General features: G+C 35.0%; 2 protein-coding genes across 2 annotated transcripts in view; one reads left to right on the top strand and one right to left on the bottom strand.

Annotated features, from left to right (window-relative positions):
• Window positions 1-7,422, top strand: part of b4galnt3b (beta-1,4-N-acetyl-galactosaminyl transferase 3b) — a 49,994-nt gene extending 42,572 nt beyond the window's left edge. Inside the window, exons 16-20 of the mRNA XM_034304987.2 lie at window positions 100-253; window positions 446-518; window positions 2,867-3,020; window positions 4,451-4,577; window positions 5,169-7,422. Of these exons, the coding sequence (XP_034160878.2) occupies window positions 100-253; window positions 446-518; window positions 2,867-3,020; window positions 4,451-4,577; window positions 5,169-5,277 (617 nt within the window). The 3' untranslated portion in view covers window positions 5,278-7,422. The remainder of the gene's footprint in view (window positions 1-99; window positions 254-445; window positions 519-2,866; window positions 3,021-4,450; window positions 4,578-5,168) is intronic.
• Window positions 7,423-9,203: 1,781 nt separating this feature from the next.
• Window positions 9,204-13,154, bottom strand: tnni1c (troponin I, skeletal, slow c). Its single transcript, XM_026914034.3, has 6 exons — window positions 13,116-13,154; window positions 12,860-12,901; window positions 12,217-12,348; window positions 11,287-11,376; window positions 10,970-11,152; window positions 9,204-9,924 (listed from the first exon to the last, which is right to left on the bottom strand). Exons 1-6 carry the CDS (start codon window positions 13,137-13,139, stop codon window positions 9,823-9,825), a joined length of 573 nt encoding a protein of 190 aa, XP_026769835.1. The 5' UTR covers window positions 13,140-13,154; the 3' UTR covers window positions 9,204-9,822.
• Window positions 13,155-17,131: the final 3,977 nt, after the last annotated feature.

A 17,131-nucleotide genomic window follows, 5' to 3' on the forward strand; every position in this document is an offset into this window, starting at 1 on the left:
GAGACATTACTGTGTTAAAGGATGCAGTAGATGTTAAAGAGTGCATTGTTCTATTAAGTGTGTGTGTGTGTGTGTGTGTGTGTGTGTGTGTGTGTGTAGTGAAGAACCAGGCTCGTTGGGTGCAGAAGTTCATCGTGGACATGGAGGAGCTTCACGAGGTCACAGGAGACGACAACATCAACATCATCATCGCCGATTATTCCAGCACTGATATGGACATAGAACAGGCTCTGAAGAACTCTCGCCTCCCCAAGTACACACACACACACACACACACACACACACACACACACACACACACACATGCACACACACAGTCTGTTTATCCAACGTAATATAATCCTTTTACACACTGAACATCCACTGACCCTGTTTGTCTCTTGTGTATCTCTCTTTTTCTGTGTGTGTGTGTGTGTGTGTGTGTGTGTGTGTGTGTGAATGTCAGGTTTCAGTATCTAAGACTGACAGGAAACTTTGAGAGATCAGCGGGTCTTCAGGCCGGAATCAACCTGATCACAGTGAGTTTTGTACACACACACACACCTTATAATACACACACACCTTGTAAAACATACACCCTGTAAAATACCCACCCTTTAACAAACACATCCTGTAAAACACACCCTTTAACACACACACACACACACATCCTGTAATAACCATGGTTAAGGTTTTCTGTGAAATTGATCACAAAGAGAAACGTGTGTAATTGGTGAAGTTTTCTGCAAGGAGAAATGTGTTTATGTAACATGTATGGAAGGAGTCTCCAGTGTCAGCGCTTTGTAACAGTCAGAGGTAAAGCTGTAACTTTCAGTTTTCTGACGTCTTCAGGACAGAGGAGTTTACGCTTCTTTGCGGTTTCTCAGTAACATGCGTAACAAGCTGCGTTTATATATTTTTCATCTTATTAAGTTGAAGAGAGAGAATAAAGAGAGAGAATAAAGAGAGGCTGGTGAGGGAATGAGTGTTTATAGCTGCTATAACGTAAGTGAGAACAGGAACTAACTTGTTTCACAACATGAAATGTAACTATAAACAGATAAAAACTATGCCGTGTCATTGTTTAATAAATAAAAATTGTAATCTTTGGTAAATTGCTGTGGTGTAAGAGGAATAAAACGCTCAGGTACGTGTTGTTACAGGTACTCTGCTTCTGCCACACAGTGTAGTCTGTAAACAGTAAACTTTGGTTGCTAAGCAACATAACGGACAGTGATTAGTGTATTCTCTGGACAGAACGATGGCTGTAGTGGAAAGGTTTTGCCGGTTTAAAACGTGGCACATTAGTACAGAACACAATTATTGTCACAAGTGTGCAAATATAAAGGATTTTACAACATCTTCAAGCACGACTCCAACGACGCCCATCAGATTTTATTAGAGTTTTTTATGAGAGTATGAAGTGAAGTAAAACGTGCTGCAGCTGTCGTGTTTATGATCAAAACAAAGGAAACTACAGAAGCAAGACGGAGCTGCAGGATCCTAACTTACTTCCTAAACATCGCTGTGGTGCAGCACATCTCAAACCTTTAGTATTCAGGGACACTTCCAGAGTGAAAGGAATTCCAAGAACCTCCTTGGATTTAATTTTAAGGAAAACACAGCAAATATGTTTGATATGTTTGATCATATTCACTTATTCAAGCCATTAAATCTTTTTTTTATTATTATTCCTGCACCTTCTAATCACACAGATGTATTTTTGAGCCAGTGTTTCAAACAGCACTTCCTGATTTTATTCAAATTGCATTTAACATTAGCGTGTTTTTTAGTTCTTGAGTTTCATGAAGTGGCAGGTCGATTAGGTTTACATCTACGATAATGGAATAACAACCAGAAAAACACGGATATTAGTGGATAATGATCTCCACCGCCACCATCTGTGATTTTAAAAAGGTGATGCAGTCAGGGACGTCCTGGATATACTGCTCAACTCCGAAGGCTGAACTCAGAATTATGTCCTTTTCATACTCAAAGTGAGGAGAAAAACATGGACACCTTCATGTTTTGTGTGTGTGTGTGTGTGTGTTTTGTTAGCAACTAACTAGTGCTCAAGTTAGTGATCATGAGATGGATAGAGATAGAGATCGAGATCGAGATAGAGATAGAGATAGAGAGTACTTTACTGATCCCTGAGGGGAAATTTGGTGTCACAACAGCCACAAAACAAGAACAGGACTTTAAAAATACACAATAAACTCAGAATATACCACAAATAAGAGGGAAAAATACTTATAAATATCTTAGAAGGTCTTTACAGACTGAGATTCCTATACAGATTAACTGTATGAAATATATTACAGGTTAAAGTCAGGTATAAAACTGATGATCAGTTGTGGTGGTGTGTGTATGAAAGCAGTGATAAGTAAAGTGGCTGTGTGTGTGTGTGTGTGTGTGTGTGTGTAAGAATGTGCACTGACCCTGTGTAAAAATTGTTGTGCATTATTCAGTGTAGTAGTTGTGTGTGAAAAATCAGTAGACATGTCCATTGTCTCCAATGAGTTTAAGATGTATTTACTTTCCACATGCTGTACACTCAGTGTTATAGATTTAACTAACTAATGTGTCTTTGTTGATTGATCCAAAGGAAATGCTGCTATAAACTCATTTAAAGTAGTGTAGTGATATTATTTACTCTTAACATTGAGAGCGGCCATGTGGACACGACGTCGGGGTTGAGTGGAGCTTCCCGACTTTCCGAGTAGGAAGTCCAAGTTGAGGGGCCGTTTTCAGAATTTCTGGAAGCTGTAAATTCAGAGTGACGAGCTTTAACACAGGTCACGGAGGTGAACCATGGCTGTAATGTGATGTTCGCTGGAGCAGGAAGTGTAGTGTGATATCTACACATTGTGTTTTTTCTTCGCAGGATAATCACAGCATTGTGTTTCTGTGTGACCTGCATCTCCACTTCCCGCTGAGTTTCTTCGACTCGGTGAGGAAACACTGTGTTGAAGGACACATGGCGTTTGCTCCCTTAGTGATGAGGCTTAACTGTGGAGCGACGCCTCAGGAGCCCGACGGTACACACTCTCACAACGCCTCTCTGTTTCCCTCCGTCATTCTCTTTAACGAGGAAACGTTAAATTATTAACACATTATTGTGCTCAGAATCACTTTAAGCGAAACAAGCCACACTGAGTGAATCAGACAAACCCAAATATTCACACACTGTGTTCCTGCTGCTAAAGGACAGACGTTTTACTTTTAATGTTGTATAGAAGAATCAAAATTAACAACCAGTTAGAACCTGGACTGTCATAATAACTCCAGACTCCACAATGTGAATTATTTTATACAGTAAAGGAATTATTTTTAAATAGTAAAGTTAAAAAAATAATATTCACTCTATCATATCATCAACATGGCGTTCTTTAAGATAATAATAATCATAATAATATTCATCATCAACACCTCAACATCATCATCATTCATCGTCAACATGGTGTTTTTTAAGAGATAAAAATCAGAGAATTGGTGTATGAATAAAAAATTAATGCAAATTAATCTCATTATTTCTAAAAGTTAACTTTCAAACTGAGTGATAAATTAACTTCAGTGGTTCGTCAGTGGATATTCCCTTAATGCTTTATGATATAAATATTTTTATATACAGTACAAAGTGCAAAAGTCTTAAGCACATGCAAAGAAATGCTGTAGAGTAAAGATGCCTTCAAAAATAATGAAATTAAATGTTTCTACATTAAAATAAAATCCTATAAAGAGCAGTAAACAGTAATAAATGAAACAAAGTCAGTATTTAATGTGACGATCCTTCACTTTAAATAAATAAAGCAGTATCTCAGGTGCAGTGTGTGCAGTTTTATAAGGAAATGAGCTGGAAGTGTTACTGAGCATCTTGCAGAAGCAGCCACAGTTCTTCTGGAGACTTTGACTGTCGACTCGCTTCTTATTTCTGCAGCGAAACCCAGCAGCCTTCATTATGTTTTTATCTGAAAAGTGTCTCTTATGGAATCTGCTGCTTTCTTTACTGACATACAAACATTTTTCTGTAACATTTCATTTTGTGCTGGAAAACTAATGTTTGGAATCGAAAATGTTTTTGTACTGAATCAATAATGTAGAAGTCAGAAAATAAATATCTATAACAAAGTTTGTACTAAAAAAAGTAGGGTGCCAAGACTTTTGCACAGGACTGTATTTAAAAAAAATGTTTTTTCTTTGGTGTATGTAAATTTGCCTGAATATTCAGTTTATAATTTAAAGGCCATTTTATATATTTTTTGTAAAAGTGTTAGATTTTTTTCAGTCTATTCTCATTCTGGTGAGTTTAATTAATTAGTTAATTTGGTGTGTCTTAAATCCGATTTTAAAATAGCATTGAGAAAGTTTTGGGAAAGTTTTGTAGTAAACGTGACGATCTCTGCTGTGACTCGCTGTTCTCTCTGCGTCCTGTGCAGAATTTACAGCAGTCTGTTATTGTGCCGTGCAGGTTACTGGGAGGTGAACGGTTTTGGTTTGCTGGGTATTTATAAATCTGACCTGGACGCTGTAGGAGGCATGAACACCAGAGAATTCACGAACCGCTGGGGAGGAGAGGACTGGGAACTCCTGGACAGGTGAGACGTTACGCTGGGACGGATTTTAATGTCCTCGGTACTCGATATAGCGCTAAATTTGTACACAGTCAGTAAATAGCATCCACAGAGCTGTAATTCCATCAGCTCCTGATAATAATAAACATGTCAGCAGGTGAGGAGTGTGTGTGTGTGTGTGTGTGTGTGTGTGTGCTGTATAGGTTAAATAAGGAGAAACACTTTCAGTATAGCAGGATGACATGTGAAATATGACGAGCGTTTTCAGCGTGTGCAGCGAGACATCACATGACTGTAAACAGGGTTGCCAGGTTTGTGTGGCTAAAAGAAGCCCAGCTCGCATTCGACGTTAAATACTCGACATAAAATAGTTTTCCTAAATATTCTTTTATTTTTCAGTGCACAGACTAAAACACATCAGAAATGCTTTCAGTCCTGGTTTGTCCTCGATCTTGCAAGCGAGTACTTGTTACGCCGAATCTGTTTTTCGAACCGCTTACTTATTTCTTTTTTTTTCGTCATCATTCTCACGCTAAGTTTCACCTCAGCTTTAGAAACCAGCATCGCCCTAGTTTGAACACGCTTGTGTCATGTTTCTGGTCTGACGTGTTGTAGGATCATGGAGGCGGGGTTGGAGGTGGAGCGTCTGCACTTGAGGAATTTCTTCCACTACCACCACTCCAGACGCGGCATGTGGAACCGCAGAACACTAAACGGAGAGTAGATCTGGCAACCCTACGTCCTCAAAAACGACACTCACTGTGGCACTTTAACCAGCCTTCGCCCTCAACCTTCGCCCTTTCGGATTGCAGACGTGTCGCTCCTTTGTGGGTGGAGCCATGGGACAATGCTGAGGTTTGATTGGTTGATCATCACTCACATGGTGTAGGTGCTGATGAAGTTCTCAGGAGGAACAAACCGTTACTACTAATGATACACTAATGATAAAGTAGTGATGTCACACACTCGGGCTTTTTAAAACAGAGACTTCAATCTTCAATTATTTTAATCAGTGTATTAAATTTTTTATGAACTGTGACCCGTATTCAGAGTTGAGATAAGCGCACGTAGCGAGAAGTTAATACCGAGATCATGCACATCGGTATTCAGACCTCAGAAGTTACATGAGAGTGGGGGCGGAGTTTGTCTGAAAGAGAGGCGTGTCTTAGTTACGCTCGACTCTGGTCTCGAGCTTAAGCGCATGTTTCTTGCGTGATCTCAGCTCGAGTGAGGAGCAGCGTTAAGTCCAGCGGTTTGACGGAGGTTTCATGCTGAAATTTATATTTTGGCTCTAAACACACTCAAACACACTCAAACACACAATTCCAGGATGATATTAAATACTTAAATATATATATGACACTACTAATTAATTAACAGTATCATCAGAGGAGACGCTTTTTAATCAGAGACACGACTTATCAGGAGCAGTGAATATTTTCTGCATGAAGTGATGAATGAAGTTAAAGTTTCTCTGTAAGCGTAGCAGGCGAGTGCTTGGTCAGCTTATCCTTCACACTCTGAACACAAACATTTATTAAATTGACAAATCACTTCTTCTCAAGAAAAATCTGCCAGCCTCGGAGGTGTGAACTACTCGCAGGTGATTGTAATAATCCGAATGTGATGTGAAGCTCGTGAAATCCACTTCAGTAGCTGCGAAACCCGACTCTGAACACGCGTAACTTTCCCACGTAAATATTTGCACGACTTTCGCCGACTCTGAATACGGCCCTGTGTGTACTCCTCACTGGTCACATTTCTTAAAGTTGAGTGCAACTCATTAGCAGGATGATTTGAGAGGTCTTCTGTTGGGTTTGGGGTGTAAACAGTATGTCTTCATTAGGAAAAGGTATTTTCTGTTTCCTGAGTGCAGTGTATAGAGGAGTATAATCTTCCTGCGGTGTGTTTTTCCGCTATTTACACACTCACTGAGACTTGATTAAGATGCTCGATGGGTTCAGGGCTTCGTTTGTGGTTTATTATACGTTAAATTTTATTGAAATGGATTATTGTCCAAGGAAATATTTCCTCAGGAAAAAAGAAACCATATCTGCACAAAAGTGCCTTTTATTTTTAATTCTAAACAGAATAAAGAAATGCGACAGGAACTTTTTGCTATTAAATAAATCACTTATCTGAAGTTATTACCCAGGATGCAATGTTTTTATGCAAATTTAAATACCATGTTTTTATATATAAGGGAAAAGAGGCAGGTGGTTTATGTGCCGTAATTGATGTACATGTATGGAACAATATTTTTGCCTCTGGTATTTGAATTTAAATTTTGAAATTGTATATAAACTTTTGTATTTTGACTCAGTGAATTGATTTGGTCTGCTGTCATTTGAATTTGTTCTTAAAATAAAACATCCTTTTTTTAAATAAACCAAATCTATTTTAAAATTACTAAATATTTTGGTATTATTACAATACATTTCCGATGCAAATTCATATAAAAAAATCACATTCAACAATATAAACACTGTATATTATATTTATATACTTATATATTTCTATACAATTTAATATAAATTTTATTTGAATTTGAAAACTCAACACTGAAGTTGAAATTTTGTCCAATTTTGTTATTTTTTTAAATTAAACATCCTGCTATTAAATGAATTTTATAACTTTATACACAAATTCAAATTGTTCATTTTGATCTAATTCAATTTCAAAACTTTTAAAAGGAGGAGAGAAAAAAAGGACTTTGTTTCTGGGTTTGAGGGATTTTGCTGCTCTTCTCTCATAAATGACTTTTTTTTTGTTGTAAATGTAAATATTTATATATTTGTATATACTGTACTTTATGTTTGGAGGTCTGTTGTAATTTTTTTTACTTAAATAAAAGCAATACCTGGTCAAATCTGTGTCAGTTCTTGGCTGATTGTGATTAATTTTGCATTTTTTTTTTTATTCAAAAAATTTTTTATATAAAAAAAAAACAAACAAAAAATTGTTTTATTTTAGATAACAACTAAAAAAACACAATAATTATAATTCTTAATTATGATCTTATTTATTTGTATTCATTTATTTGTATTCATTTATTTTATTTTTTTTTATTTATGGCAAAAAAACATCACTTTATTTTAGATAACGACTGAAAAAACAACACACATTAATTATATATGTCTTAATTATGTCTTAATTATGGTCTGAGATAAAAAAGATATTTCAGAAACACGAAGATACGCGGAAAGAAGAAAAAGATAAAGAATGATTTTTTTTAAAAAAATCTGTGAGACAGAGGCACAAAAAAAATCCTGTAAAACTGCAGCTTTATATCACTTTCAGAAATAAATTAGATGTTTTCATTATTAATGTCTTAACCAAACCACTCGATCGTATAAATATATGCGAGACTGTTGCATTATTCTGAATGCAAAAGTATGTATTAAATAACTAAAATAAATAAATAAATAAATAAATAAATGTGCTATTCAGTGTAATTAATTAATTAATTGGTAATTAAATGAATGAAATGCTTTGATAGTAATCAATCAAACAATAAATTCCTAATTAATCAATTAACCATTAATTAATTACCAAAAATTACTACTTAATAAATAACTAGCTCAGTGTGTATTGAATGAAATTAATTTATATACATTTGAAAAATTATATTAATTAAACAATGAATTAATTATATGTTAAATGTTAATTAATTAATTATCATTAATTAATTAATATCTGTCCATTAATAGTTAAATAATTAGATGACAATTAAGTAAGTTAATCATGTGCATCTAATTAATTCAAATTAATGTGGTATATAATTGAAATTAATGTGGTTTGTTTGTTTGTTTGTTTGTTTGTGTTGTTTTTTTTCTTGTCTTTGAATGACGTCCCTTTATTTTTGTCCGTTTCCATGTACGTGTACATGTTTAACTTTTTTTAGAAATAGCAACAGACATAATCCTCTTTTCCTTGTTAAACCCAGTACCATTGTTATTGGATCCCCTGTAGAGCAGAGACATCAGGGGTCACACACACACACACACACACACACACACACACACACACACACACACCATCAATGAGAGCTTTTAACAGAACACATGCCTGTGGCAGTAAATCAAACACTGCAGTGCTTCAGACAGGTGTATATTTAGACAGGTGTGTTTTTACTCCTGTCCTTGGACAGAAGTGTTTGAGGTGTATCTCTCTCTCTCTCTCTCTCTCATATATATATCTCACACACACACACACACACACACACACACACACTCTCACTGTGACACAAACGGATCCGATATTCCATCGATCCCGGTTTTACACCGTTAGAAGTAAAGGGTTCCTGTAACGGGTTCTTTAGAGGTTAATGGTTCATTATTTCTGGAAGAGCTTCTGCTTGGAGTTAAACATAGAACCATGAAAGCAGAAACTGAAGAACCCATTAAAGAGCTCGTTTTTAAAGGTGTGTCCACAGTATAATGTGATATTCTGCTTGTGTCTCGACGTTCTGGAAATCGTGAGTCAAAAATCACTTTTTATTTAAAATTTTATTTCCTTCAGTTATATTTTTATTAGAAAGTGCAAACACATACACACACACACACATACACACACACATACACACACGCACACATACACACACACACACACACACATACACGCACACATACACACACAGACAGACGCATATAATTTAAAAAATGTTTGTATTTTAGCATAAAATCCAGCCATAAAAATTGAAGAGGTTCATTAGTGAGATGATGATGATGATGATGATGATGATGATGATGATGATGATGATGATGATCTGACACGGCGTGGTGAATAGTAACATAGACCACGTAACACTCTACTGTAACAATGTAACAAATATAACATTGTGACAATGCAGTAAATATTACCATGTAACAACTGCAACAACGTACCTGATGTAACAATGTTACAATGTAACAACTGTAACAATGCAACTGATGTAACAATGTAATAAATGTTGCTATGTAACAACTGCAACAACGTAACTGATGTAACAATGTTACAATGTAATAAATGTTGCTATGTAACAACTGCAACAACGTAACTGATGTAACAATGTTACAATGTAACAACTGCAACAACGTAACTGATGTAACAATGTAACAATGTAATAAATATTACTATGTAATAATGTAATAAATGTTACTGTGTAACAACTGCAACAATGTAACTGATGTAACTAATAAATCTCACTTTCAGTATTTGTTCTCAGTGTTAAACACACACACACACACACACACACACACACACAGTGTTATATACAGTAACGTCCTGTTCACTGTCCTCCACCAGCTGCATCAAACATCTTCTTCCTGCCCTCCATCCCTGACATGGCCTCCACATTCTTACGCCAGTCTCCCACCTCGGTGGTCAGCACCTACACACACACACACACACACACACACACACACACACACACACACACACACACACACATTCTGATCAGGACTATGCAAAGTGTAATATGTGTGTTGTAGGTATTTTCAGGTATTGGTGAATATTTTTGGATATATTCCCCTGTTTATTTTTATTTATTAACATATTTACATTTATTTATTTAATTTTAATTTATTTGTTTGTTTGTTTAATTATTTATTTGTTTATATTTCTTTGGGGTATTTTGGGGTACACCATATAGCAACAATACATAGCATCATACAACAACAGAATTAGGCCTAATGTCACTTTAATATTATTGACTGTAGTTCTGAAAACTTCTTGGGCTGTTTATTTTTTTAATCTTATTAAATAATTCATGAAGATAATAAAAATAAAACGGGCAAAAATGTGTCGTTAAACACCTGCAGTTATAAAGTCAGTGTTTTATCAGGCAGAATGTGAGACAGTAAAATGTTTCAGGTACTTATAAAAAAAAATCTGCGATTGTCCATCTTGTGTCCGATTTATTTATTTAAATAAGGGCCATAAAATAAATTAATATTTTAATGATATTTATTAATTATTAAATTTAAATTAAATTACTTATTTGAGTAAGAGTTCAGTTCAAAATATTCCACCTTCTTCCTTGTTTTTATATTATTAGTTTTCTTAGTGTAATTTCTAATATAATGAACAATTCAGTTGTTTAGCAAGGCTTTAAATTTTTTTTAATATTTTGTTTATTTAATTTTTGTTTTAATTTTTACTATTTTGGTATAAAAGTTCCTTTATGTTCAGTGTATTCCCAAATCAGATTCACTTTCACATCATTATCTTAAGAAACTAGAACATAATTTATGCAAAAACACAAATAAACATTTTGTTTGTTTGTTTGTTTCGCTTCATTTTGCAGCATTTTTTGAATTTTTGTTTCATTTAGTCTGTCAATTATTTCATTTGAAAAAAAAAAATGTTTAGCTTTGACTTTCATTCCTAATCCTGTGTGCGTGTGTGTGTGTGTGTGTGTGTGTGTGTGTGTGCACCTTCTCCTGTTTAATGTCCTCCTTCTTGACGGACTTCAGGTTGGCTCTCAGGTCCATGGAGCCTTTGTGTTTGGAGCCGAGTAAAGCTCTCATCATCTCATCAGCCGACACACGAACCTTCCTCAGAGCCGGTTTCTTAAATTTCCCTCCGAGATCCTGCACCTTCAGCTTCAACTCGTGAATCTGTAACACACACACACACACACACACACACACACACACACTAGCATTACTCCACGAAGCCCCTTTGCTCCGTCTTCACACTGCAGAGCTCATCGTGTGTGTTTGTGTGTGTGTGTGTGTGTGTTTACACTCACTTCTTTATTGTTCTTGTTGAGTTTTGCTTCAAAGTCGTATCTCTCTTCATCCACCACGTCGATTTTAGCGTGAAGCTGTCGACACAGTTTCTGCAGCCCCACACACACACACACACACACACACACACACACACACGTTACAAACCATCTGGTCATTTCCAACAATGTCTGTCTTCAAATTCAGATTATTTATTTATTTATTTATTTATTTAACAGATCAGCTGCTGAAAATTTTTATCTTTAGCTTCTTATCATGATCTTATTTATTTATTTGTTTGTTTGTTTGTTTGTTTGTTTTAATTTCCTGTACTTGTCTGACTCACTGCAAATTTTTATTGTTAATTTATTCAGTTTTTAATTTAATGGAACGAAGTGAAATTTTACTTTGTAAATAAAAGTATTTTTGATTCTTATTCTCATAAAACATTAATTACAGCTAACTTTATAACTTTATAACTTCCTTTAATCTAATTAAAAATGTTAATTACAGCTAACTTTATAACTTTATAACTTTTTAAAACTAATTAAAACATTAATTACAGCTAACTTTATAACTTTCTTTAATTAATTATTGAAATATTTATATACTTTTTAATAATGTAATTAATTAATTAAAGTGTTTATAGAATCTGGATTTTTTGATTCAGGTGAAAAGTGTAATGTTTTTTCTGTAATTTATTATGATTAAATTATTTATTAAAATAATGATAGAGTGACTTCTTCGTGGTCGTTTATTTATGGAATTTGTTTTGCACGTGAACAGTTTTTAAGAATATTTCTATTTTTTATTGTAAAACCACTACACATTTCTATCTAATATCTCATTTTAACTCGTTATGATCTTTTCATTATTAGTTTTTTTTATAAGTAATTTGTCCCGAGAATCTCCTTCAGGAGGAATAAAGTTGATGTTCTGTTCCTGTCCCTCACCTGGAGATCGTCCATGGAGAGACCGGAAATCTGCAGAGGTGGGAGTTTCTCGCCCAGGTAGCGCACCTTCTCCTCATCACGCGTCGCTTTCTCCTGCTCCAAGTCCTCCATCGCCCTCTGCAGGAGCAGGATCTGAAACACACACACACACACACACACACACACACACACACATACATACCGCAGCTTTAATTATTAAAAGTCACACAAGCTACACGTGTTCTGTTTAACGTGTTTACTCACGTGTGGACTTTTCACCTGAAAGACCTTGCAGTGTTTTTATTCTTCACCATTTTTACACACGAGTTATTTATTTTCAGATGTGATTTTTTTTTACACAAATCTTTTATTCTCACATGTTATTATTTTACATGATTTTTACCTGATTTTCTTTCTTTTTTTTTTTTTTAATAAATGATTCATTCATTTTCACACGTTCATATTTCACGTTTTATTTATCACGTGTTATTCTCTCGCGTCCACGTGTGCAGTTTCAAGGTATAATCTGATGAAATGCAGCTTTGCATGTTTTTCTCACATTAAAAAAAAATATCATCATGTGTGAGATCTGATAAGATAACAAAAAATAAAAAAAATAATAATTAAAAATTCATCATATAGATCAGATCAGATTCACACTTACCTTCAGCGAGAGTTTCCTCGAGGCTGAGATCTTAGACTTGGGCTAGAAAAAAATATATATAAATATAAAATAATATATAATATTAATATATTATGTTACATTAGTATATAACAGAAATCCTCAGGGTCCTAAAACCCACATGCACATTGTGCAGTAATTATTATTCATCTCCAGACTGACTGCTTTTTTATTTATTTATTTATTTATTTATTTATTTATTTGATGTTTTTAATTGCACTTGAAAAAAGGAGAGAACCTTAACGTTCGCCCGAGGGGGCATCGGTTTGGGAACATCCTGCACATGAAAACAAACAAACAAACAAAAACAAACAAACAAACAATACAACAACAATTACTGTAGGAGAATCACAGCACATGCAGAATGAGTGTAAGATTCAGTCTCTAAAAAGCATTTGACTTTCTCAGAATCTAACTTTTTTTTTTTTTACCACTTATTAAACTTAGTTAAATATATAAATATTATATATTTTTTGTTTAAATGTATATTATAAAATTGAAAACACTTACACTGTTGTAGAGGTTTTAGCAGAAAAATGAGAGAAAAAACAGAAAAATATTAATGTATGTATATACATGTGTATGAATAAAATTATAGAATTATATATTGGTGGAACGATAAATTTAAATGAATAAAAAAGACAAAAAATATTTTTTAAATGAATGATACTCACTCATCGGCCATTGTGAAATCTGTAACGTGACAGAAAACAGAAAACAACACGTCATTTATTTCAAAAACAAAAAATACACAGACTCAAGTTTAACTTAAAACTTAAGTTAAACTTAAAGTAATCCGCAGTTTTGACTTTGAGTTGAAACAAAGATTATCTTCAAGTTGAGTTTATTCACCTTTTTAAAGCAGCAGCTGAACTTTTGTTTCTAAGTTTAACCAACTTGAAATGTTTTACAGTGTAACAATAATAATAATAATAAGAAGAAGAAGAAGAAGAAGACATTATAAATAATTTTAAATCCAGTAAAAAGTTTACTGAGAGAATGAAGGAGTGAGTAAGTTGTCTGGTTATTATTTTATTTATTTAAGTTTTAGTCATGTATACAGTAAAATAAGAAGAAGAAGAACAATTTTAAATTTTAATTTTAAATTTTCATTTCTAATTTTAGTTTTTGTCGTGTAGACAGTAAAATAATAACCCACTGTAAACCACGACAGCGTCCTTAAGTTGTGTAAAAGTTATTTCTTCTCTTTAACTCCAATTATCAGGACAAGTTTTGGATATTGATGTCTGGATATTATTTTAATTATTTAAGTTTTAGTTTTAGTCATGTATACAGTAAAAAGAAGAAAAACAAGAAGAAGAAGAAGAAGAAATTATAAACAATTTTAAATCCAGTAAAAAGCGTACTAGGAGGATGAGTGAGTGAGTGAGTAAGTAAGTAAGTTATCTTGTATACAGTTAGAAGAAGAAGAAGAAGAGTAAGTGAGTAAGTTATCTTATTATTTTAATTATTTAAGTTTTACAGTAAAAACAAGAAGAAGAAGAAGAAGAAGAAATTTTTAAACAATTTTAAATCCAGTAACACGTGAAGGATCTTACAGTCGGACTATAACTAAGGTGTATAAACCAGGTGACTGTAAACGGGTATAAAATGTAAAGTACCTGTTGCTGAGACGCTGCGTGTAGAGACGGACGAGGCTCCTGAAAGCTCAGCGCTCAGAGACAATGGGTTTTATGTGTGTGACAGAAGGATGGACAGATGGCAGCTAAATAATTATAGCACAGGAATTCCACTGAACAGACAGCTGCTTTTACCATGACAAAGGCCGACGTGTGTGTGTGTGTGTGTGTGTGTGTGTGAGATGAAGAATAGCCTTACCCTTCCTCAGACACAAGGACAAACTAAACCGCTCTCCAAGTGTTTCTTCTCATCTCTAATTCTCAAACTCAAACTGTTTACAATAAACTTTAAATTTTATTTTATTTTTTTCTTACACATGATGATCGCTGAACTCACACACGGCGTTCAGCTAAAACCAGTAAAGATCAGAAGGTCATTCGGAGTCACGACACCGATCTAAAGACACCGATAGCTGAGTGCAGCTCACTAATCAGGACGCGATAAAACGGGACGTAAATTAGACGAGGCCGTAAAGTTCGCACCTCGTCAACTAAACATACAGCAGGACGACATCATATAGACCTCAGCCACGTAAACACACAACAACGCACGCTAAACAGTGTCCGAATTGATTAGTTCTCTATAACAGCAGCTCTGACAGTAGCGCAGGTTTATATTAATGCGCTCGTTTTAATACGTTATCGTTTCTATAGTAACAGCTCATTCACAGGGACGTTTATGTTTAACATGTATGGAAGGAGTCTCCAGTGTCAGCGCTTTGTAACAGTCAGAGGTAAAGCTGTAAGTTTCAGTTTTGCGACGTCTTCAGCAGGACAGAGGAGTTTACGCTTCTTTGCGGTTTCTCAGTAACATGCGGAACAAGCTGCGATTATTTTTCTTATGAAGAGAGAGAATAAAGAGGCTGGTGAGGGAACGAGTGTTTATAGCTGCTATAACGTAAGTGACAACAGGAACTAACTCGTTTCACCGACATTAAAAGTAACTACAAATGGATAAAAAGTATGATGTGTCGTTCTTTAATAAATAATAAAGTGTAATTGTTGGTAAGTCGCTGTGGTGTAAGAGGAATAAAACACTCAGGGACGTGATGTCAGGATGGTAACAGAAACTCCGCTTCATCACCAAATAAATGAATAAATATACAGTATAACGCTACATGTTTCTATAAAGTGTTTAACATTTTAAAAGTTTAATTATGACATTTGTGCATCTATGGGTTTATTTATTATTTATTTTTGCTTTTTAAAATTTTTTAAATTTGTAAATAAGTTTGTTTGTTTGTTTGTTTTAATCAGTGGGAGGAATCTCATGCAGTATTTTACACAGATGCATAACTAGATAGTCTAGAAACCAAAAGGGTTCTTTTTCTGGCTGTGGGAACCATTAAAGGTTCCATGTTGAAACCTTAGAACAGAATTTTTTTTTTCAGAAAAGGTTCCTGGTAAAGGTTCCTGTTTGGAAAGACGGAATTATTCTGCACATGTGGAGCTACGACACAGACACATCACCTGAGAACTCCTTTTAAAAAACAAAAACAAACAAACAAACAAAGTAAATAATTAGATGAACAAATAAATAAATTATTAATAAACACACAAACAAACAAGCGACAAAATTAAATAAATAATTAGATGAATAAATAAATGAGTGATAAGCAAGATATGATAAGTATCCACAAACGAGTAAATAAATAAATAAAATGATTTAAACAGATAATAAATATGTAAATATATAAGTAAATAAATCAATATTGATATAAATAAATAAACATTTGAGTAAATGAATATTAGAGCGTTAGTTTGGGTGTGTGAGAGGAAACTCCGCCTCTGAACACTAAACCTGAACACAGACTATTTATTCAGCAACCTTTCCACTGTCACAGCTCAGGCATGTGTGTTTCCCAGACTATGCACCACTGTGGCCGTCCGTCACACACACACACACCTCACACACACACACACACACACACACAAACACACACACGTACACACACACACTGAGTGAATGTGCCAGTATTAGCACATTTCCACCAAAGGACACTCAGGAATGTAATACACAATCACAGTGTGTGTGTGTGTGTGTGTGTGTGTGTGTTAGCTGAGGTGTGTGTGTGTGTGTGTGTGTGTGTGTGTTAGCTGAGGTGTGTGTGTGTGTGTGTATATGTGTGTGAGGTGTGTGTGTGTGTTAGCTCAGGTGTGTGTGTGTGTGTGTGTGTGTGTGTATGTGTGTGAGGTGTGTGTGAGTGTGTGAGTGTGTGTGTGTGTTAGCTCAGGTGTGTGTGTGTGTGTGTGTATGTGTGTGAGGTGTGTGTGAGTGTGTGAGTGTGTGTGTGTGTTAGCTGAGGTGTGTGTGAGTGTGTGTTAGGTGTGTGAGGTGTGTGTGAGGTGAGTGTGTGTGTGTGAGTGTGTGTTAGCTGAGGTGTGTGTGTGTGTGTGTTAGGTGTGTGAGTGTGTGTTAGCTGAGGTGTGTGTGTGTGTGTGTGTGTGTGTTAGGTGTGTGAGGTGTGTGTGAGGTGAGTGTGTGTTAGCTGAGGTGTGTGTGTGTGTGTGTGTGTGTGTGTTAGCTGAGGTGTGTGTGTGTGTGAGTGTGTTAGCTGAGGTGTGTGTGTGTGTGTGAGTGTGTGTGTGTGTGTGTGTGTTAGCTGAGGTGTGT

This window comes from Pangasianodon hypophthalmus, chromosome 6 (genome assembly GCF_027358585.1).
Source record: "Pangasianodon hypophthalmus isolate fPanHyp1 chromosome 6, fPanHyp1.pri, whole genome shotgun sequence".
Taxonomy (NCBI): domain Eukaryota; kingdom Metazoa; phylum Chordata; class Actinopteri; order Siluriformes; family Pangasiidae; genus Pangasianodon; species Pangasianodon hypophthalmus.